Here is a 15663-nt window from a genome sequence, read left to right as displayed (position 1 = left end):
TCCTCCAGACCAAACATCCTGGAGGCGATCAGTACATGCACAACCTGAAGGCCACTTACATTTGGTATCTGAACCCGTTTTTTTCAACATACTTTCTCAGTCACAGAGAAAATAGAAATCGGGCCCAGAATTGTGATGTAACCACTCCAGAAGCTTTTTGTCAACAGCAGCATCTGAAGTTAGCCATCAACGTTAGCTGTGGCTTGGTCTCAGCAGGAATCTCTAACTCGCCTGTTATGTCATCTCTTTACATTTTCTGCCTGTCCCACCCCTTTGAGTTCAGTATAGCTGTTTTAAAGAGTGCCAACCAAACCTGCACAGGGTATTTCCAGGGGTTGAACAATTGTGGTTAAGCAAATGTCAAAATTACCTGCAGTTGGTAAGCGTGCACTGGCTGACAAAGGGAAGAGGCTGGGGACTCAGCCCAACCCAGGATGAGACATCTGCCCAGATAAACAAGACAGCCCCTCTGTAAAACTCTTTGTGGGAAGACAGACCCATAGGCACACATCTCCACTGACCGTGTGCCAATATACTGTTTTTCTTTGTGACTTACAGTAGATGACGATGGACTAAAAGAATCAGTATTTGTTCTCAGCATGAACTCCTGTGAAATAGTAAGGTCCCTGAACATTAGTCTTTTCCATTCCTTTTTTTTTTTTTTTAAGTAGGCTCCAAACCAGGGATGCCTGGTTAAGTGCCTGTTAAGTGTCTGACTTCAGCTCAGGTCATGATCTCATGGTTTGTGAGTTCGAGCCCCGAGTCAGGCTCTCTGCTGTCAGCGCAGACCCTTCTTCAGATCCTCTGTCCCCTCCTTCCCCCTCTGGCCCTCCCCTGCTTGTGCTTGCTCTCTCAAAAATAAATAAACATTAAAAAAAAAAAAAAAAAAAAAAAAAGGTAGGCTCCACACCCAGTGTGGAGCCCAACTTGGGGCTTGAACTCACGAATGACCCTAAGATCAAGACCTGAGCTAAAATCAAGAGTAGGATGCTTAACCGAATAAGCCAGCCAGGCACCCCTAGTCATTTCTATACTACATTTTAAAGACCACCTTCTAAAAATAACCACGAAGGAAGTCCAGGACTCTACTGTCCTCCCTCACAGATTCAGCAAGGCATCCTAAGCACGGCTAAGATACATCCCTCGCCCTCACCAGGGGAAGAAAGCACATACATACCCAGTTTGGGGACAGGCTGCGTGTCCCAGAACTGGTAGCTTCGCTTGCTAGCCTCCTCCATGGTTTTGGCAGGTCCCTGACCCACTGAAAACAGTTCAATGGCTTTCTGTATTTCCTGGATCCTCTCTGCTGGCAAAGAGTTCATCTGGACAAGACAAAGTTGGGGAGAGAAAAGGCCCATTATGTTAACAAGCACTTTTGATTAATCACTAATTCAGTAGTTAAGGGGTGCAACTCAAGGAAGGGGCGTGGTTCCTCCATCCCAATCCCAGAGGTCAGGTGTCATACGACAACTAGGAAAAGAGTGATTGGCGATGGGCTATTTGAAAGGTGGGTGCTTCCCACTGGGTTTCTCCTTCTTGGTCTCATGATGTCTGATGGCAAAAGGAATACGTGCTCAGTGTCAAATTTCAAACAATGCAGAAATGTGTAAAACATACAGAAACTAAAAAACCAACAAACCCACCCCTTAAATATAATCCTTGTCATCAACAGTCTTAATTTAGGAGGTAGGGTGAAAAGAGGCAAATATAATTTCAGGCTTTTTTGCATGCAAGCTCCAAACACACACACACACACACACACAATTTTCAAAAACTAGAACTGGATCATATGGTATTATTCTACAAGCTGTTCTTTAAACACTATGTCTTAGAGACCCTTCCATGTGGACACACAGACCTGCTTATTCTAACAACTGAGTCCACTTTGTGCCTGGACCATAGTATATTCAGTGAGTCTCTCACCGATGGGCATTTCTGTGGTTTTGTTCTTCAGCTTTACACACAATGCTGTAATGAACCTTCTTGTACATCTATTTTTGTTCACTGGGATACATATTTCTGTAGGAGGAAGCCTAAGAAAAAGGTGTGCTGGGTCAAAGGATATGCACATTTGAAATTATATATCATCAACTTGCTCTCTAAAAACAGAGTATCAACTAAGAGCGCAATGAACAGTGTGTTCATTTAACTAATATCAATTAATAACCAAGTGAGCACGTTTCTCCTTACCCTCATCATAAGATTTGCCAAATCTTAAAACTCTACCAATCTAGGAGAAAAAAAAAATATTACTTTAATTTTCTTTCATTCATTGTGAATTTAACCATCTTTTCATACACTGATGGAACAGTTTAATTTTGTAAACTGCCTACTCATTTCATTAGTTTAAACTGGTTCATGTATTACAAATATTTTTCCAGCCTGTTGTTTATCTTTTTAACTTTTACAGAAAAGTTTTAAATTTGTCAATTTTTCTCTTATGGTTTCTGGGTCTTATGTCAGGCTTACGATTATATAAAAATACTCATAATTTCTTCTGATATTTTTACTTTACTGTTTTCTTTTCCCATTTAGATAGAGGACAGGGAGAACATAAACGAACATGTTTACAGTGCATCTTTCCTGGAGACAGGACTACGAGTGATTTTCATTTTCTCCGTCTTATTGTTTTTCCTAGATTCTTCACTGCTACCTGCTCTAGCATGCAGGTGCTGTGTAAATGGTGTTTTGTTAAATATTTCTAATTTCAAAGTGAATCACTTTGATACATGCTCGAGCTCAAATCCCCCTGGAGTCTTCTAAATACCCACCCCCAGACAAACAATGAAACAAAAGTCTCTAAAGCCAAATCACGGGCTTGGGCTAGAATCCCTGACCCAGAGATGTGGCTGAGCCACTGCTCTCATCTTAAAAACGAGGAAGACCCCCACCTCCCTAGTAGGGATGTTGAAGGTTTGGGGTTAATTTAAATGAAGCACCGGGCAAGAACCTGGCCAACACAGTGGTCAATAACGGTGGGGTGGGGTTTTTTTTTTTCATAGTGGATTTGATATTGAGAATGGTAAAAAATTACTTGAAGCCATTTCTCAATTACGTAGGAGATTCAAGATGGAGCGTGACATTCGTGGCACAAAACACAGTGGGTATACTGGAGCGAGACTGGATTCCTTGTGAGGGTTAGACACTGTTTTGGAGGCAATTCGTAGAGAGGAATTATATGTTTAAGCTTCTCCTGGGGTCTACTCAGAAGGTGGCAGCACTTCACCTGAAATAAAAGGTGCTGGTGTTGTGTTGTGTTGTGTTGTGTTTTGTAATGTTGTTCTTTTAAGAAACCAACCAATCCCTCCCCATACTTCTGAATTTCAGGTCAGTGTGTCAGTCTTACGTTTGTAAGGTCTAGGCCAGTGGTTCTCAACTGTGGGACTCACAGCTTCCGTTACAATGACCATGGCGCTAAGAGAATGCTTGCAATATATAAAGGTTGGCCTTCAAAAGAACAGGCCTTTTCTTCTCCCACTGGCGAGGACTTGAGACAGAAAAGACTGAGAACCACTGCTCGAGGCGGCAGGGGCCGTTCCGACGGAAGTGCTCTATGGCACCTAGCACAGCACCACATGCAGCTATCTGTACCTGTACATACTGAGGGGGCAACATGCCTGGGGGTCAGTGTCTAACCTGCTGCATCTTTTAAGGTACGGACAGAAGTTTAATCACCTAGGTCTACGGCAGCAGAGGGCAGCAGGGGGGGTCCAACTCCTCCATCCTGAAGTAATGCCAGTGGAGACTGTCAATCTGAATTCTTCCTATACATTCACCCCCAAACTCTTTAGTCTGAAAAAGCAACTCTCTCAGTCACAAGAAAACAGAGCCTCCTTGTTACCTTCACAGGCTGATCCTGGGCTGAATCTGTCTCATTGCCTTTCTCTTTCTTCTTTTTTTGTTTCTTTTTCTTCTTTTTGGCTCCAGTGTCATTGGCTGGACTCAAACCACTGTAAGACAAAGTAAATACTGATGCAGGGTTTTTTAAAAATCATCTGTTTTGAGCCACACTGACAAAGAGCTTTCTGTGGAGCCAGACCTTCCTTAATCAGGCCTGTTGGCTTCAGAAGCAGACCAGAGAATCCAGGTCCCAAAGGGGCATTTGGAGGACACCAGCGGACACAGCTCTCCTCACTCCCACCAGCTCTGGGGGTGGTGGGAGTGGGGTGGGAGGGGGGCCTGCGCAAGAAACGTCCTATTTGTTTGGAAGGAACTTTTCAATTCTTGTTTCTATTTTATGTGTGTTTTTTCTCCAGATTGCCAGAGTGCTGGCTCCAGAGGCGAATGAATTGTTAGCAGGGCATTCATACCACCAATACTTCCTTAGAGCCCTGAATTTAAAATGATGACAGCCCATAGCAGTCTTTTTGGAAAGCTTCCTCACCCCCACTCCCACCCTCCCACTGCAATTGGTCTAGTGAGCTTCCCCAGCTGGATCTAAAGCTCAAGGCAGTGCTGGAAAGGGAGGAAGGAACGAGGAAAAAGGCAGTTTTGCGTTGCTACGATCTGTGTCCAAGCCAGGAAGACAATCGCGAGAACTGCCTACATCAAGCCTGCAGGACAGAGGACGACGATCAGCTGGTTCAGGCTGTGTGATTACCCAGAACTGGCAAAACCCAGTACTGGGGATCCGGGGAAAACAACAATGAAGCACCCAGCCACTCCTGCCACAAAGAGATTACATGAAACATGCCTGTGAGCCTACTAAAGGCGACTTCCTTGTGCTGTTTCCCTCTGCGTGACACACCCAACGAATGCAGCAAAAACAGTCTCTTGGCCAAATTTAACCGTCTCCTACAGCCTTTTAACATTGTTTTCTATCAATATCTTCACTGACACACAAATCATGTACTATACTGGGCTTCTTTGACATTTTCCATTCATTTGCTCCCTAATATTTTGTCCCAATTCTTTTTGATTTCTGGGTTTCCTTTATTTTATCTTTGTATTGGGTTTCCTTTATTTTATGGGTGAATTTTAAGGCTCGCTTTGCATCTAGCTTTGCTCATTATGGTTGTACAGTTGACCCTCGAACGACATAGGGGTTAGGGGTGCCAATCTCCCACACAGTCAAAAATCTGCATGCAACTTTCAATTCCCCAAAGTCTTAACTACTAATAGCCTACTGTTGATGAGAAGCCTTAGTGATAACATAAAGTCAATTAACACAGATTTTGTAGTTATGTGTATTATACACTGTATTCTTAAAATAAAGTAAGCTAAAAAGAAAGAAAATATTGTCAAGGAAATCCCAAGGAAAACACATGGATAGTGCTGTACCGTCACAAGTTTGCGGACCCATGTGGTTCAAACCCGTGCTGTGCATGGGTCACCTATGGCTGGCGTCTGCCATGTCTAAACTGATTTTGGCATTGTCAGCCTGGGAGCGATGCCTAAGGCGACTCTACCATCTTCGTTGGAACTCTTCCATTAAAAACTCAAAATGAGCAGTCCCACCCGAGACTACACTGAGCCCTAATCTGCAGGATCAGCTAAGCGCAGGGGGTTTGCTTTATATTCTAGATAATCAATTTTCAAAGAATTAAAATAGCATAAAATGTTTTCCATGCCATCATGGCAAATTCCATCTAAGCTTTATTTTGTAATTCAGAAAGTCTTCCTGGTCTTAAATGCCTTGGGGTGATTATGAATATTAATTTTCCTCTCACAGCAAGTGGTACTGTAGAGGGAGAAGGCAACCTACAGCCACGTGCTGCCATTTCCTGTTGGAGATGTAGGAGCACTGGCGTCTAGACTTCATGACCTTATATGTGGACAAAAGTTACCTCCAGCCTTTCCTGGATCTCCCTGACTTCATAACCTTTCTACATCATCCTAAACTCTGTTCAGCTGTGGGACTTACCTCTGTGAAAAGGGTTTCCATGCTAGAAAGTGTGTCCTTCCCATGCTAGAAAGCCTACAGTGACAGCAGCCTCTTATCCTGGAATGTATCAAGCCCAACTTTTCAGGCCCAGAGCCTTCAGTTCCCAACTAGCTCATTCACTCTCACCTTGCCCTGCTCTGTGATAACTGCCTACACCCATCTGCCAGGCCTCTCAATGCCCCTGACGTAGGGAGACTACGGAGTCAGGTCTACCAAAGGCTGGAGGTTACTTTAGTCCAAGGGTAAGGTCATGAAGTCAATATGCAAGTGCAACTCCTAGGTATTATCTTTTTTTTTTAAATTTTGTTTTAAGTTTATTTATTTTGAGAGAGACAGAGAGAGCATGAGCAGAGGAGGGGCAGAGGCAGAGAGAGAGAGAGAGAGAGAGAGAGAGAGAGAGAATATGAATATCTCAAGCAGGCTCTGCAGGGTCAGCACAGAGCCTGACGTGGGGCTCGAACTCACAAAACTGTGAGATCATGACCTGAGCCAAAACCAAGAGTCGGAGGTTTAACCAACTGAGCCACCCAGGCACCCCTCTAGGTATTATCTTAATGAGACACAGAATGCATAACATGAAAGAAAAACCAATAAAATTCAGAGGGGGGATAAGGTGAACTCCTTAATACCAGATGCTCAGCAAAACCCTCAAGGCCATGGCAAAGAACATTAACCAGGAAGTCATTTATGGCCTAAAGAAAAAATTTTCCACTTAATAATTCAATGATGTTATCATATACAGGCCTATTCGCAGCCTATAACAACTTTAAGTGGTTTTTAAATTCCAGACATACTCTCACTTCATTCTCAAGATTATATAAAGCATTATGAGGTTTAAAAGCTGGTTGATTTAGGAAACAAAGCAGTATCCCACTGTTGATACAATTTGTAAGTCCTCATTCATTTCAGCTTATGGAATGAGTTCCCTAGTTCCTGTCTATGAATTACCATAAAAAATATTTTTTCAGGGGCGCCTGGGTGGTGCAGTTGGTTAAGCGTCCGACTTCAGCCAGGTCACGATCTCACGGTCTGTGAGTTCGAGCCCCGCGTCGGGCTCTGGGCTGACGGCTCAGAGCCTGGAGCCTGTTTCCGATTCTGTGTCTCCCTCTCTCTCTGCCCCTCCCCCGTTTATGCTCTAGCTCTCTCTGTCCCAAAAATAAATAAACGTTGAAAAAAAAATTTAAAAAAAAATATTTTTTCAAAAGTTCTGTGGATAAAAAAGGTCACGGTGAAGAAGTGCTGTGTATTAACCAACTTACTAAACACAGTTCCACGTAAGGAAAATAGAAGAGATTACTTCCTCCGACTTTAGAAATCTTTACAAGAATGCAAAATCACTTAAAAACTATCTTCCTGCTTTTGCTCTGCTATTCAGTGCAGACACTTCTGTGTAACCATTGCCTCACGGACCCCATTTTTGTGGAAGGATCTTAGACTGAGCACTTGTTCTGTTTTATGCATCACCAACATACATGTCTGACAAACTCTAAGGCTCAAACTACAACCAGAGAGCAAACTTCATTTCCCTTGTACTGCCTTGAATTTGCACATGTACCTACTGAGCAACAATCCTGTTTCAACTTGTACGTCAAGCATACAGACAGATGAAGAACAAAGGGAAGTTAAAAGCGAGAAGAGTCATTTTCACTGAGCTGCCAGGTACCGAGCTATATCCATGAGAACACATTATGAGCTCACCATGGTCTTACAGTCAACAACCCAGACAGGATGACAATGGACTCAGAGAAGAGATTTCCAAAGAAATCCAAAGGGTTTCCAAAGGGTTAGTTTTCAAGCTGATTATAGCAATTTTAACTATTCATAAGAAACCAAGCTCAGAGGCCTTGTAAGTCTTCAAGAAGTGTCCTAAGAAGCCAATACCATTTCAGAGAATAGCTTCAATGTGGATTTGGGGAGAACCAAATCAGAGGACCCCACTGAAGCAGGCTAGTCCTTCTCTAAGAATTCAGCATCATTTAAAAAGGGACCCGAGGGCCATACCCAGTTGCTAGGCTAGGCATCCCAGGACATCTAGGGATTCTGCAAATTGCAACAAATCTCAGAGAGCTCTCTAAACCTGCCAGTCACCTTAACGCACTCCAAAGAGATGGGCCAGAACCACAGAATACAAAAATCAAAGTACAACTTTGGCTTATTTGGTTCCAAAATAATGAGGAAAGAGTTAGTGAAATTTGCCTTCCTGGGGGAAGGGGGTCCCTACAATGGAAACGGGCAGAAGAGTTCACATAGAAATTTTAAAGTTTACATTCTAAAGTTGATAAGCTCAAGACCAACCCTAGTGAATACGGGATGAATTAGCAGAATTAGCCAGAACAGGGAAGACAGCAATCAAAAAATTAAAGGGGCGCGTGAGTGGCTCCGTCAGTTGAGCATCAGACTTCGGCTCAAGTCATGATCTCACAGTTGATGAGTTCAAGCCCCAGGTCAGGCTCTGTACTGACAGCTAGCAGCCTGGAGCCTCCTTCGGATTCTGTGTCTCCCACTCTCTGCACCCCCGCCCCTGCTCATGCTCTGTCTCCCAAAAATAAATAAATGTTAAAAAAAATTATTTTTCAAATGTCATTAAAAAACATTTTTTTAATGGGGTGCCTGCGTGGTTCAGTCGATTAGGCGTCTAACTCTTGATTTTGGCTCAGGTCATGATCTTACAGTTTGTGGGACTGAGCCCCACATCACGCTCTGGGCTGACAGCACGGGAGCCTGCTTGGGATTCTCCCTCTCTCTCTCTCTCTCTCTCTCTCTCTCTCACTCTGTCCCTCCCCTGCTCGTCTCTCTCGCTCCCTCTCAAAATAAATAAATAACCTTAAAATACATATCTTTTTAATTTAAGTAGGCGCTGTGCCCAACAAGGGGGCTCGAACTCATGACCCCAAGATCAAGAGTTGCATGCTCTACCGACTGAACCAGCCAGGCACTCCAAGAAATATCATTTTTTAATGAAGGCCAAGATATTCTCAGTTCAAACACAGAAACCCTACGGATGCTCTGGTATAAAGTCAGAGCTCAGGGAGGGAATAGAGAATGAGCCTTAGTGCTGATTTCTAGAAACAGAATGCAGTGCCAGGATGTATGAGTGGGTGGGAGGGAGGGACAGGCTGACAAATGAGCAGCAGGAGCACAGAACTTCCAGATAATGCCACAAGCAGGAACGGTTCATAATGCAGGCCCCTTCTCCATCCTGGGTGGCAGGAGTGACAACATCCACTCAAAATCCACACAAAGTGGGTGACAAAATCCACTCAAAGGTGTGTGGCAGGAGGGAACAGAAAGCTGTTCTTGTGGGTGACTGCAAGCTCAGCCACCAGGGCTGGAAGAAATCTCAGGGCCACCAGGCTTAACTTGCTGTTTACAGGAGAGGAAACCAAGGCCCAGAGACATGAGACAAACTGGTCATCAACTAACCAACCGGTAGCCAGGGACGAGCCACCAATCTTGAAAGACTCGGACCATTCCTTCCCAAACACTAGAGTCTTGTTTCTATGGGAACTTATGTGAGACTCCTCCAAAGCCAAAAGAACACCATTTCATCACCCAGGGCCCTAAAACAAATTTCTGTGGATCAGAGGAGCACGTATTAAAGGCAAGGAGGAAACTGAGCCCTGCTTTATTTAGAAAGCCTCCTCTGACTACCCTAGCTCTCACTGATATCTAAGATTATGATCTCCCAAACAACTTAATACTCTACATATAATGTGTTGCTCCCTACCTTCCCAATAAGATTAAGAATTTCCTGAGCAAGGGGTATCTTATGCAGCTGCTTCCCACAGCACCTCCAGTCGTGCCGAGTGCAGTTAACAGTTCAACAAATGATGTGCTTGACTGCTGCTTTCCAGCATAACAGACTAAAATAAAACCCTGAAAAGCTAGAGCCCAAAAGAGGGTCAGCAAAACATCTCCAGTAATGTTTCCATAGAACAGCTGTGTTAATATTCTATGAAAGGAGCAGAGACGCTGTGCTCTTTTGAGCCACTGGTTGAGATTTTAAACAATCGACTTTCTTATTAAATTATCAACTTCCTTATTTGTCATCTTCTCCCTCCTTCAGATCTGTCCTATTCCTAGGAAAGTTAAAACAAGAAAGTGCCAGTGAAACTGTTTCAAATGGTTCCAAGGTCTTAAGCACGGACCATGGGTTTAGTTTTTACCAGGAGAGCAAAGAAAAAAAGAGTTCAGAAAATAAAATTCACAACTTTTCGTCACTTACTTTCTACCCCTAAAAACTGGAAGTTAATTCTTTGGGCCAAAATTCAAAATTTCCACAGAAACCTATTAAATAAACCCTAGCCTCTAGTATTCTTTTGATTCTACTTTTGGATCTCAGGAAATCCTTCCACAAATCAATTTACTTACGAGGTGTGATATGTTCACCAGCAATCCTGTTGGTACTCAAAAGGCCCACGAGGTGAATGAAGTGGCATACAAGGGCACCCGAGAAGAAACCACACGGCATGACTCACTATCAAATGCCTATCCTCTGCACTGCTGTGGCTGCAGGCAACACCCCAAACCCTGCAGAGTCCCACCAATCAGTTATTTATATAGAGAACTGCCTGTGAATCCTAGATGATGGGAAAAGTTGAAACACTTTAGCACTGCCATCAAGGTACTCCAGGAGGCCTGTGAAAAGAACAGCAGGTTGTACGAAGAGATTACAAAAATTGCTTGCACTGCCATCCTCGGCCCCTCCCGGGACAGTTAGCCAGAATTTTAAGGGTGAACGAGCCAGTTCCTGTCATGGAGGTTAACTGGTTTCTTTAGGGGTCACAAAAGCTCTGAAATACTAAGCTGTTTAGAACAGGATTGAGAGAGAAGTGTAAATTCCACATCCTCTGGGTTGCTTTGGTGAGCCAGACTGTAACCTGGCAACTCCAAGGTCGAATCAAATGCTGTTCAGAGATCACTTTCAGTAATTTTCTGAGCAATGACTCAATGCTGGCAGAAACTTCACCCACTAGAATGGCCTCTGCAAGAGATACTCATCCATTAAGAAGAGTTTAAAGGGGCCGGCCATCTCCATCACCAACGGGATCCTTAGCCTGGGAAAGTCCACGGGTTGCTGAATGGACCCAAAGACAGGACTCACACTGCCGCAGAGTCAGGACGCAGAAACCAAGGCGGTGGGGGAAAGAAATCCAGCAAGTTCAGAATGGATCCTCCAGGGGTGTCAAAGGAAGCAGAGAAGCAAATCTCAAGCGCCACTACAAAAGCTAAATCAGTGTTTGTAAGTGAAGTCTGTTATGACATAATCCATGGAGAGGGCTTAGTGCAGTGACCAGCGTCCACAGATAACATTTATCAAACACTTAGCAACAGTGAAACCCCCTCAGCTGTCTCTCAAAGTCAGCAGCAGCAGAAAAAATATTCAACCAAGAACTGACCCTGGCGAAGAATTTTATTAGTTGGCTTCTTTTTTGTTGCTGCCATTGCGGCTGCTCTCACTAGAGAACCTCATGTTTTGTGTTGCCTTAAATGCAACAATCCCAACAGCACCTTCCTTGAGGAATCAGAAGAGGCGCCTGCAGGGTAGAGATTTCCGACAAGGTTACAGAGAAGAAGTGAAGGAGGTCCTCCTAAAGTTATTACATCTATGGCCCCCAAATCTATGGAGTCTGCAGGCGAAGGATTAACTGCAGATTTGGTAAAGCTGGGAAATTTCAGAGTGAGCACATGAGTTAAACAATGTGAAAAATCAGCAAAACTGGTCTGCCACGAGCAGCAGTCTCCCTGAAATAGGCTCTCATTTACTTTTCATTTCTTCTGCTTCCCAGTCTCTTCTCTTTGAAGCAGCCCTTGATTAGTTTCTTTTTTAATTGCCACTTAATTGGGAAATAAAATTAGAACACTTATTTGATATCAGTGATGAGGTTTCTCTTTTCATTTCTGCTTTGATCTAGTTTTGAAAAACCGAAAGCTGAAGGGAGAAATTACGAAAAAGGGACCTAAAAGACTTCTTGTTTCCAAGAGCTAGATGCAGCTACAGGCCATCAAATAAATATGGAAAGAACCACTCTCGGAGAATCTGAAGAATAAAACAAAAGCAAGAGAGGCTGGCTTTATGGCATTTCCTTGCAAAAAGCCCTCTGTTTTCTCTTAAGTTTCTTCGTAAGGGATAACAGCTCAGGACCAGTGAGGTAAACTTACAAGAACTCATCTCAACCTGTCCCCACGGAGAAAGAAAGCTGGACAAGGAAAGAGACATCCCTTATCAAAGGGACAACTTACCAGCATTTCAGAGGTATCAATGACACTGCAAAAGAAATCCTAAAAGAATCCTAGGAACAAAATATCAAAGCCCTTTCCTGTTCCAATCATCCAAATAAACTTTACTTGTTTGTTAACCCAAAACTAAAATCTAATGCTAGCTGATAAGGTTTATCCTTTAATAACAATTCTTGGAAAGCCTTTCACTAAAAACAAACAAGCAAATTAAATCATACAGATGAACTGTCAACTGCAGGGGGGATACAGCATTAAAATTATCTTTAGCCTGACTCTTCTCTCGATTGCTCAGGGTAACTTATGTCAGGCAAGTAACTGGGGAGGAAATGCTGCCTACCTTTGTCAAGTAGATTTTTAAAAACATAGCTGATAGAAAAACTGCAGATACATATAGATATATACGTATACCTTACATGTAGGCATGTGAACACACATTTGTGTTTCAATGCATATGTGAAATTAATACTCATCAAATGTTTATTTATAAATTATGGAAAAAATACATAATAAGAAAAGTGAAGAACTAAGTTTATATACAAAGGGACACAAGATACTAGCATGTCTGTATTTCCTATTATTCCAGTGCCCGAACGTAGCTTATTTCATTACTGTAAAGTACCGTGAGCCCTTTCTAAAAGGAAGGCCTAAGAAAATGATTAGTTTAAACTATCATTAACTTTTATTGCATATTGTATTTAAGACTCATTAGCATCGAAAGGAGGTGTTCCCCTTCAATTTTTACATCACTTTTGAAAGCATTTTAAGTGATATTAAGTAAAGACAAGAAAAATTTCAAGAAGCCAAAACAAAAAACAAAAACAAAACAGTGGAAACTTTCCAGGGCAAATGAGAGGATCCCTGATTTCTGTAAGCAGTTCATAGAAAGCTGTCGTAAGGCTTACAGTGAGACTGATTTGGGGAAAGAAAGTGTGTATGTAGGAAAAATCTGACACTCTTCCCCTCAGAGAGGAGAAATTCCACTAACATTGAGCCATGATTTTAACATCTGCCATTTGTTCATTCAGCAAATACTCACTAATGCCCATTAAGTGCCAGGCATCTCAAAGATATGGTCCCTGTACTCAGGCACCTTACAGTCAGGTGAGGCAGGGACTGGACACATGTTATTTAACTGCTGTTATAAAAGCTACCAAAAAAAAAAAAAACAAAACACCACGTACACAACAACAACAGGGTATGGGATAAGAGCACAAGCTGGGGGAAGGAGGACGGAGAAGATACGAGAAGATACGAAGAAAGAACACGAGGGAGGGGCAAGGCTGCATTCTGGATGTTATCTCATTTAATCCCTACAACTGGAGGTTAAGTAACTTTCCCAAGGTTACAGGTCAAGTGTCAGAACCAGGCTTAGAACCCAGGTATGAATGACCCCCAAATCCATGCTTTTCCCACTGTGCCACACTGCTTCTTCCCAAAATCATTTCCTCTGACAATTAATAAGAAAATATTGACTCCTCAGATTCAAGACCTCAGATCTGACCTTAGATTCCAAGTGTGAGAAGTAGGCTGTCCTCCAAGCTAGGTCCTCTGTTTTTCACCTGCCACCTCCAAACTCATTTACACAGACCTCTAGATTTGGGATGCTAATAAATTTGTTCACCCAGACCATATATGCACGTGCAACAACAATAACAACAAAACACCGTCAAAGTTCCTTTTTAAGGTTACCTCTTTGTTGTACTATAAATAAAACAGAACTTTCTGTCAAACAGTTTTGCAAAGTGATTCACAGATCATAGAGAACTAAACCAATTAGAGAGCTAGAGATGTTGGCCAGGGCAACAGTTTAGCAGAGAAAAATAAAAGCGACTACACACAGAGCAAAGAAAAAGCCATACTTTCCCTTCTGAAATGACTTTTGAATTCAAGAACTCTCATCTATGATTAGGATTTCTACTCAGGAGGGCTGCACTTTCCCTCCTTCCTGTTCCTATTTCCTCTCTAAAAGCTTTCTGTTTTAGGAATCTCAAGTTTCAAGGCTTTTGTTACATTATTATCTGTTGTGAGTTATAGCAAAAGAACACACTCTTATAAAACCAGATCTAACAAACTTTCTTTTTTTCTACATTCTTCTTGTGATTTTTAATCCTGGTCAAAAAACATAAAAGCTAGATCTTTTTAACTCCAGGATTCATCACAAGCAAACTGTAAACTACCTAAATAATCCTTTGTTCTTCCATCTCTACAAGGCAATAGCTTTTTTTTTTTTTTTTTTTTTTTAAGTTTATCCAAAGATTTCAACCTTCTACTTTTACCTACAGGACAACTGCTAATACTGCAAATGACATCATGGCTATGAAAATGGGACTACCATACACACATACACACACACACACACTAAATCAGACCACCACAGACTCACCCAAAATTACACATAACTTTCCACTAAAAAACATATATGTAAATGTAGACAGACAGGGACAGAGTGAACTTCAGCACCAGCCACTGTAACAATATGAAGAAAGAAGGATGACAGGGTGTGGCTCATAAGAACAAAACCTGATTTGGAAATAGAACTCAACATTGAAATGCCTGATGAATTTCTTCTACCCAAGTAACAAATAGTTACTAGTAGGCAAAACTGTAAAGTACAGGAGATGCAGTTTAAACCCACTTCCAAGCCCCCCGACCAAGATACATCACTCAATTTCTTGAAGCTCTGAGGCTATTTCACAAAGTTAACAGACCAAAGATCCAGGATCTAATTATATATTGTTCAGGAAACTTATGGATTATTTGGAACAACAGGCACCGAATACATCAAAACATTATCATACAGTAATTACACGTAGGGTTTTATAAGGTAAGTTTGTATTTTGAGTTTCTCCTGTAGTGATATTTTACAACATAATTATGGTTTGTACAGCCTGATTTATTTCCTCATTGAAGGTGAACTGCAGCGAAATGTTTTATTATTCGTTTATTGCTAATCACGTTGTTCACACACCTCTATAAGTAACGTTCCTTTGAACTGTTCTGTTACATTGACCCGTGTTGTGCATTGAAACCATTGTCCAACATGCTCTTTTCCCTGAATGCAGGTGAAGCACACGAGTGGAACATTACACAGAAGAACTTTTATATAATAAAAGTACTGAATGTCTCCGGCCCTTAATATACTGAGCACCCACCCTGGTAAATGACAAAGACAGCAACCAATCGCCAGGCAGGACCCCAACGTCTCAGCCAATAAGAATATGGGGGTGGGGTTACACTAAGCTCCCGGTGACTTCCCCGCACCCCAGAGACCCAGGTTGTGGGAGACTGGACGGGAATTGGACTCCGAGGATATCGTTACCCCCGGCTGTAGCTGTTGTCCTCCTCGTTCTCGCAGTCGCTGCAGTGCTCATGGCCGTTTCCGTTCCCTTCCATCATCTGCGGCAGCGGAGGTGCCGGCGGCTTCACTGCTGTCTCACTCTCGTCCGCCATCTTGAGTTGCGAGAGCCGGCCTCCGCGCCTCACTACATGGGGGGTTCCTATTGGACGAGAGGAACTTGCGGTATATTCTGGGTTTTGTA

At 42.6% G+C, this 15663-nt stretch overlaps 1 protein-coding gene across 1 annotated transcript in view; it reads right to left on the bottom strand.

The window, feature by feature from the left end:
- Window positions 1–15663, bottom strand: part of NMT1 (N-myristoyltransferase 1) — a 31048-nt gene that overhangs the window by 15170 nt on the left and 215 nt on the right. Inside the window, exons 2-4 of the mRNA XM_003996998.6 lie at window positions 15444–15621; window positions 3842–3950; window positions 1178–1322 (exon numbers count right to left, since the gene is read on the bottom strand). Coding sequence (XP_003997047.3) covers window positions 1178–1322; window positions 3842–3950; window positions 15444–15574 — 385 coding nt within the window. The 5' untranslated portion in view covers window positions 15575–15621. The remainder of the gene's footprint in view (window positions 1–1177; window positions 1323–3841; window positions 3951–15443; window positions 15622–15663) is intronic.

The sequence above is a fragment of the Felis catus genome, chromosome E1 (assembly GCF_018350175.1).
Source record: "Felis catus isolate Fca126 chromosome E1, F.catus_Fca126_mat1.0, whole genome shotgun sequence".
NCBI classification, from domain to species: Eukaryota; Metazoa; Chordata; class Mammalia; order Carnivora; family Felidae; genus Felis; species Felis catus.
The sequence above is the reverse complement of the archived record's forward strand: the minus strand, read 5'-3'. Positions and strand labels throughout refer to the sequence as shown.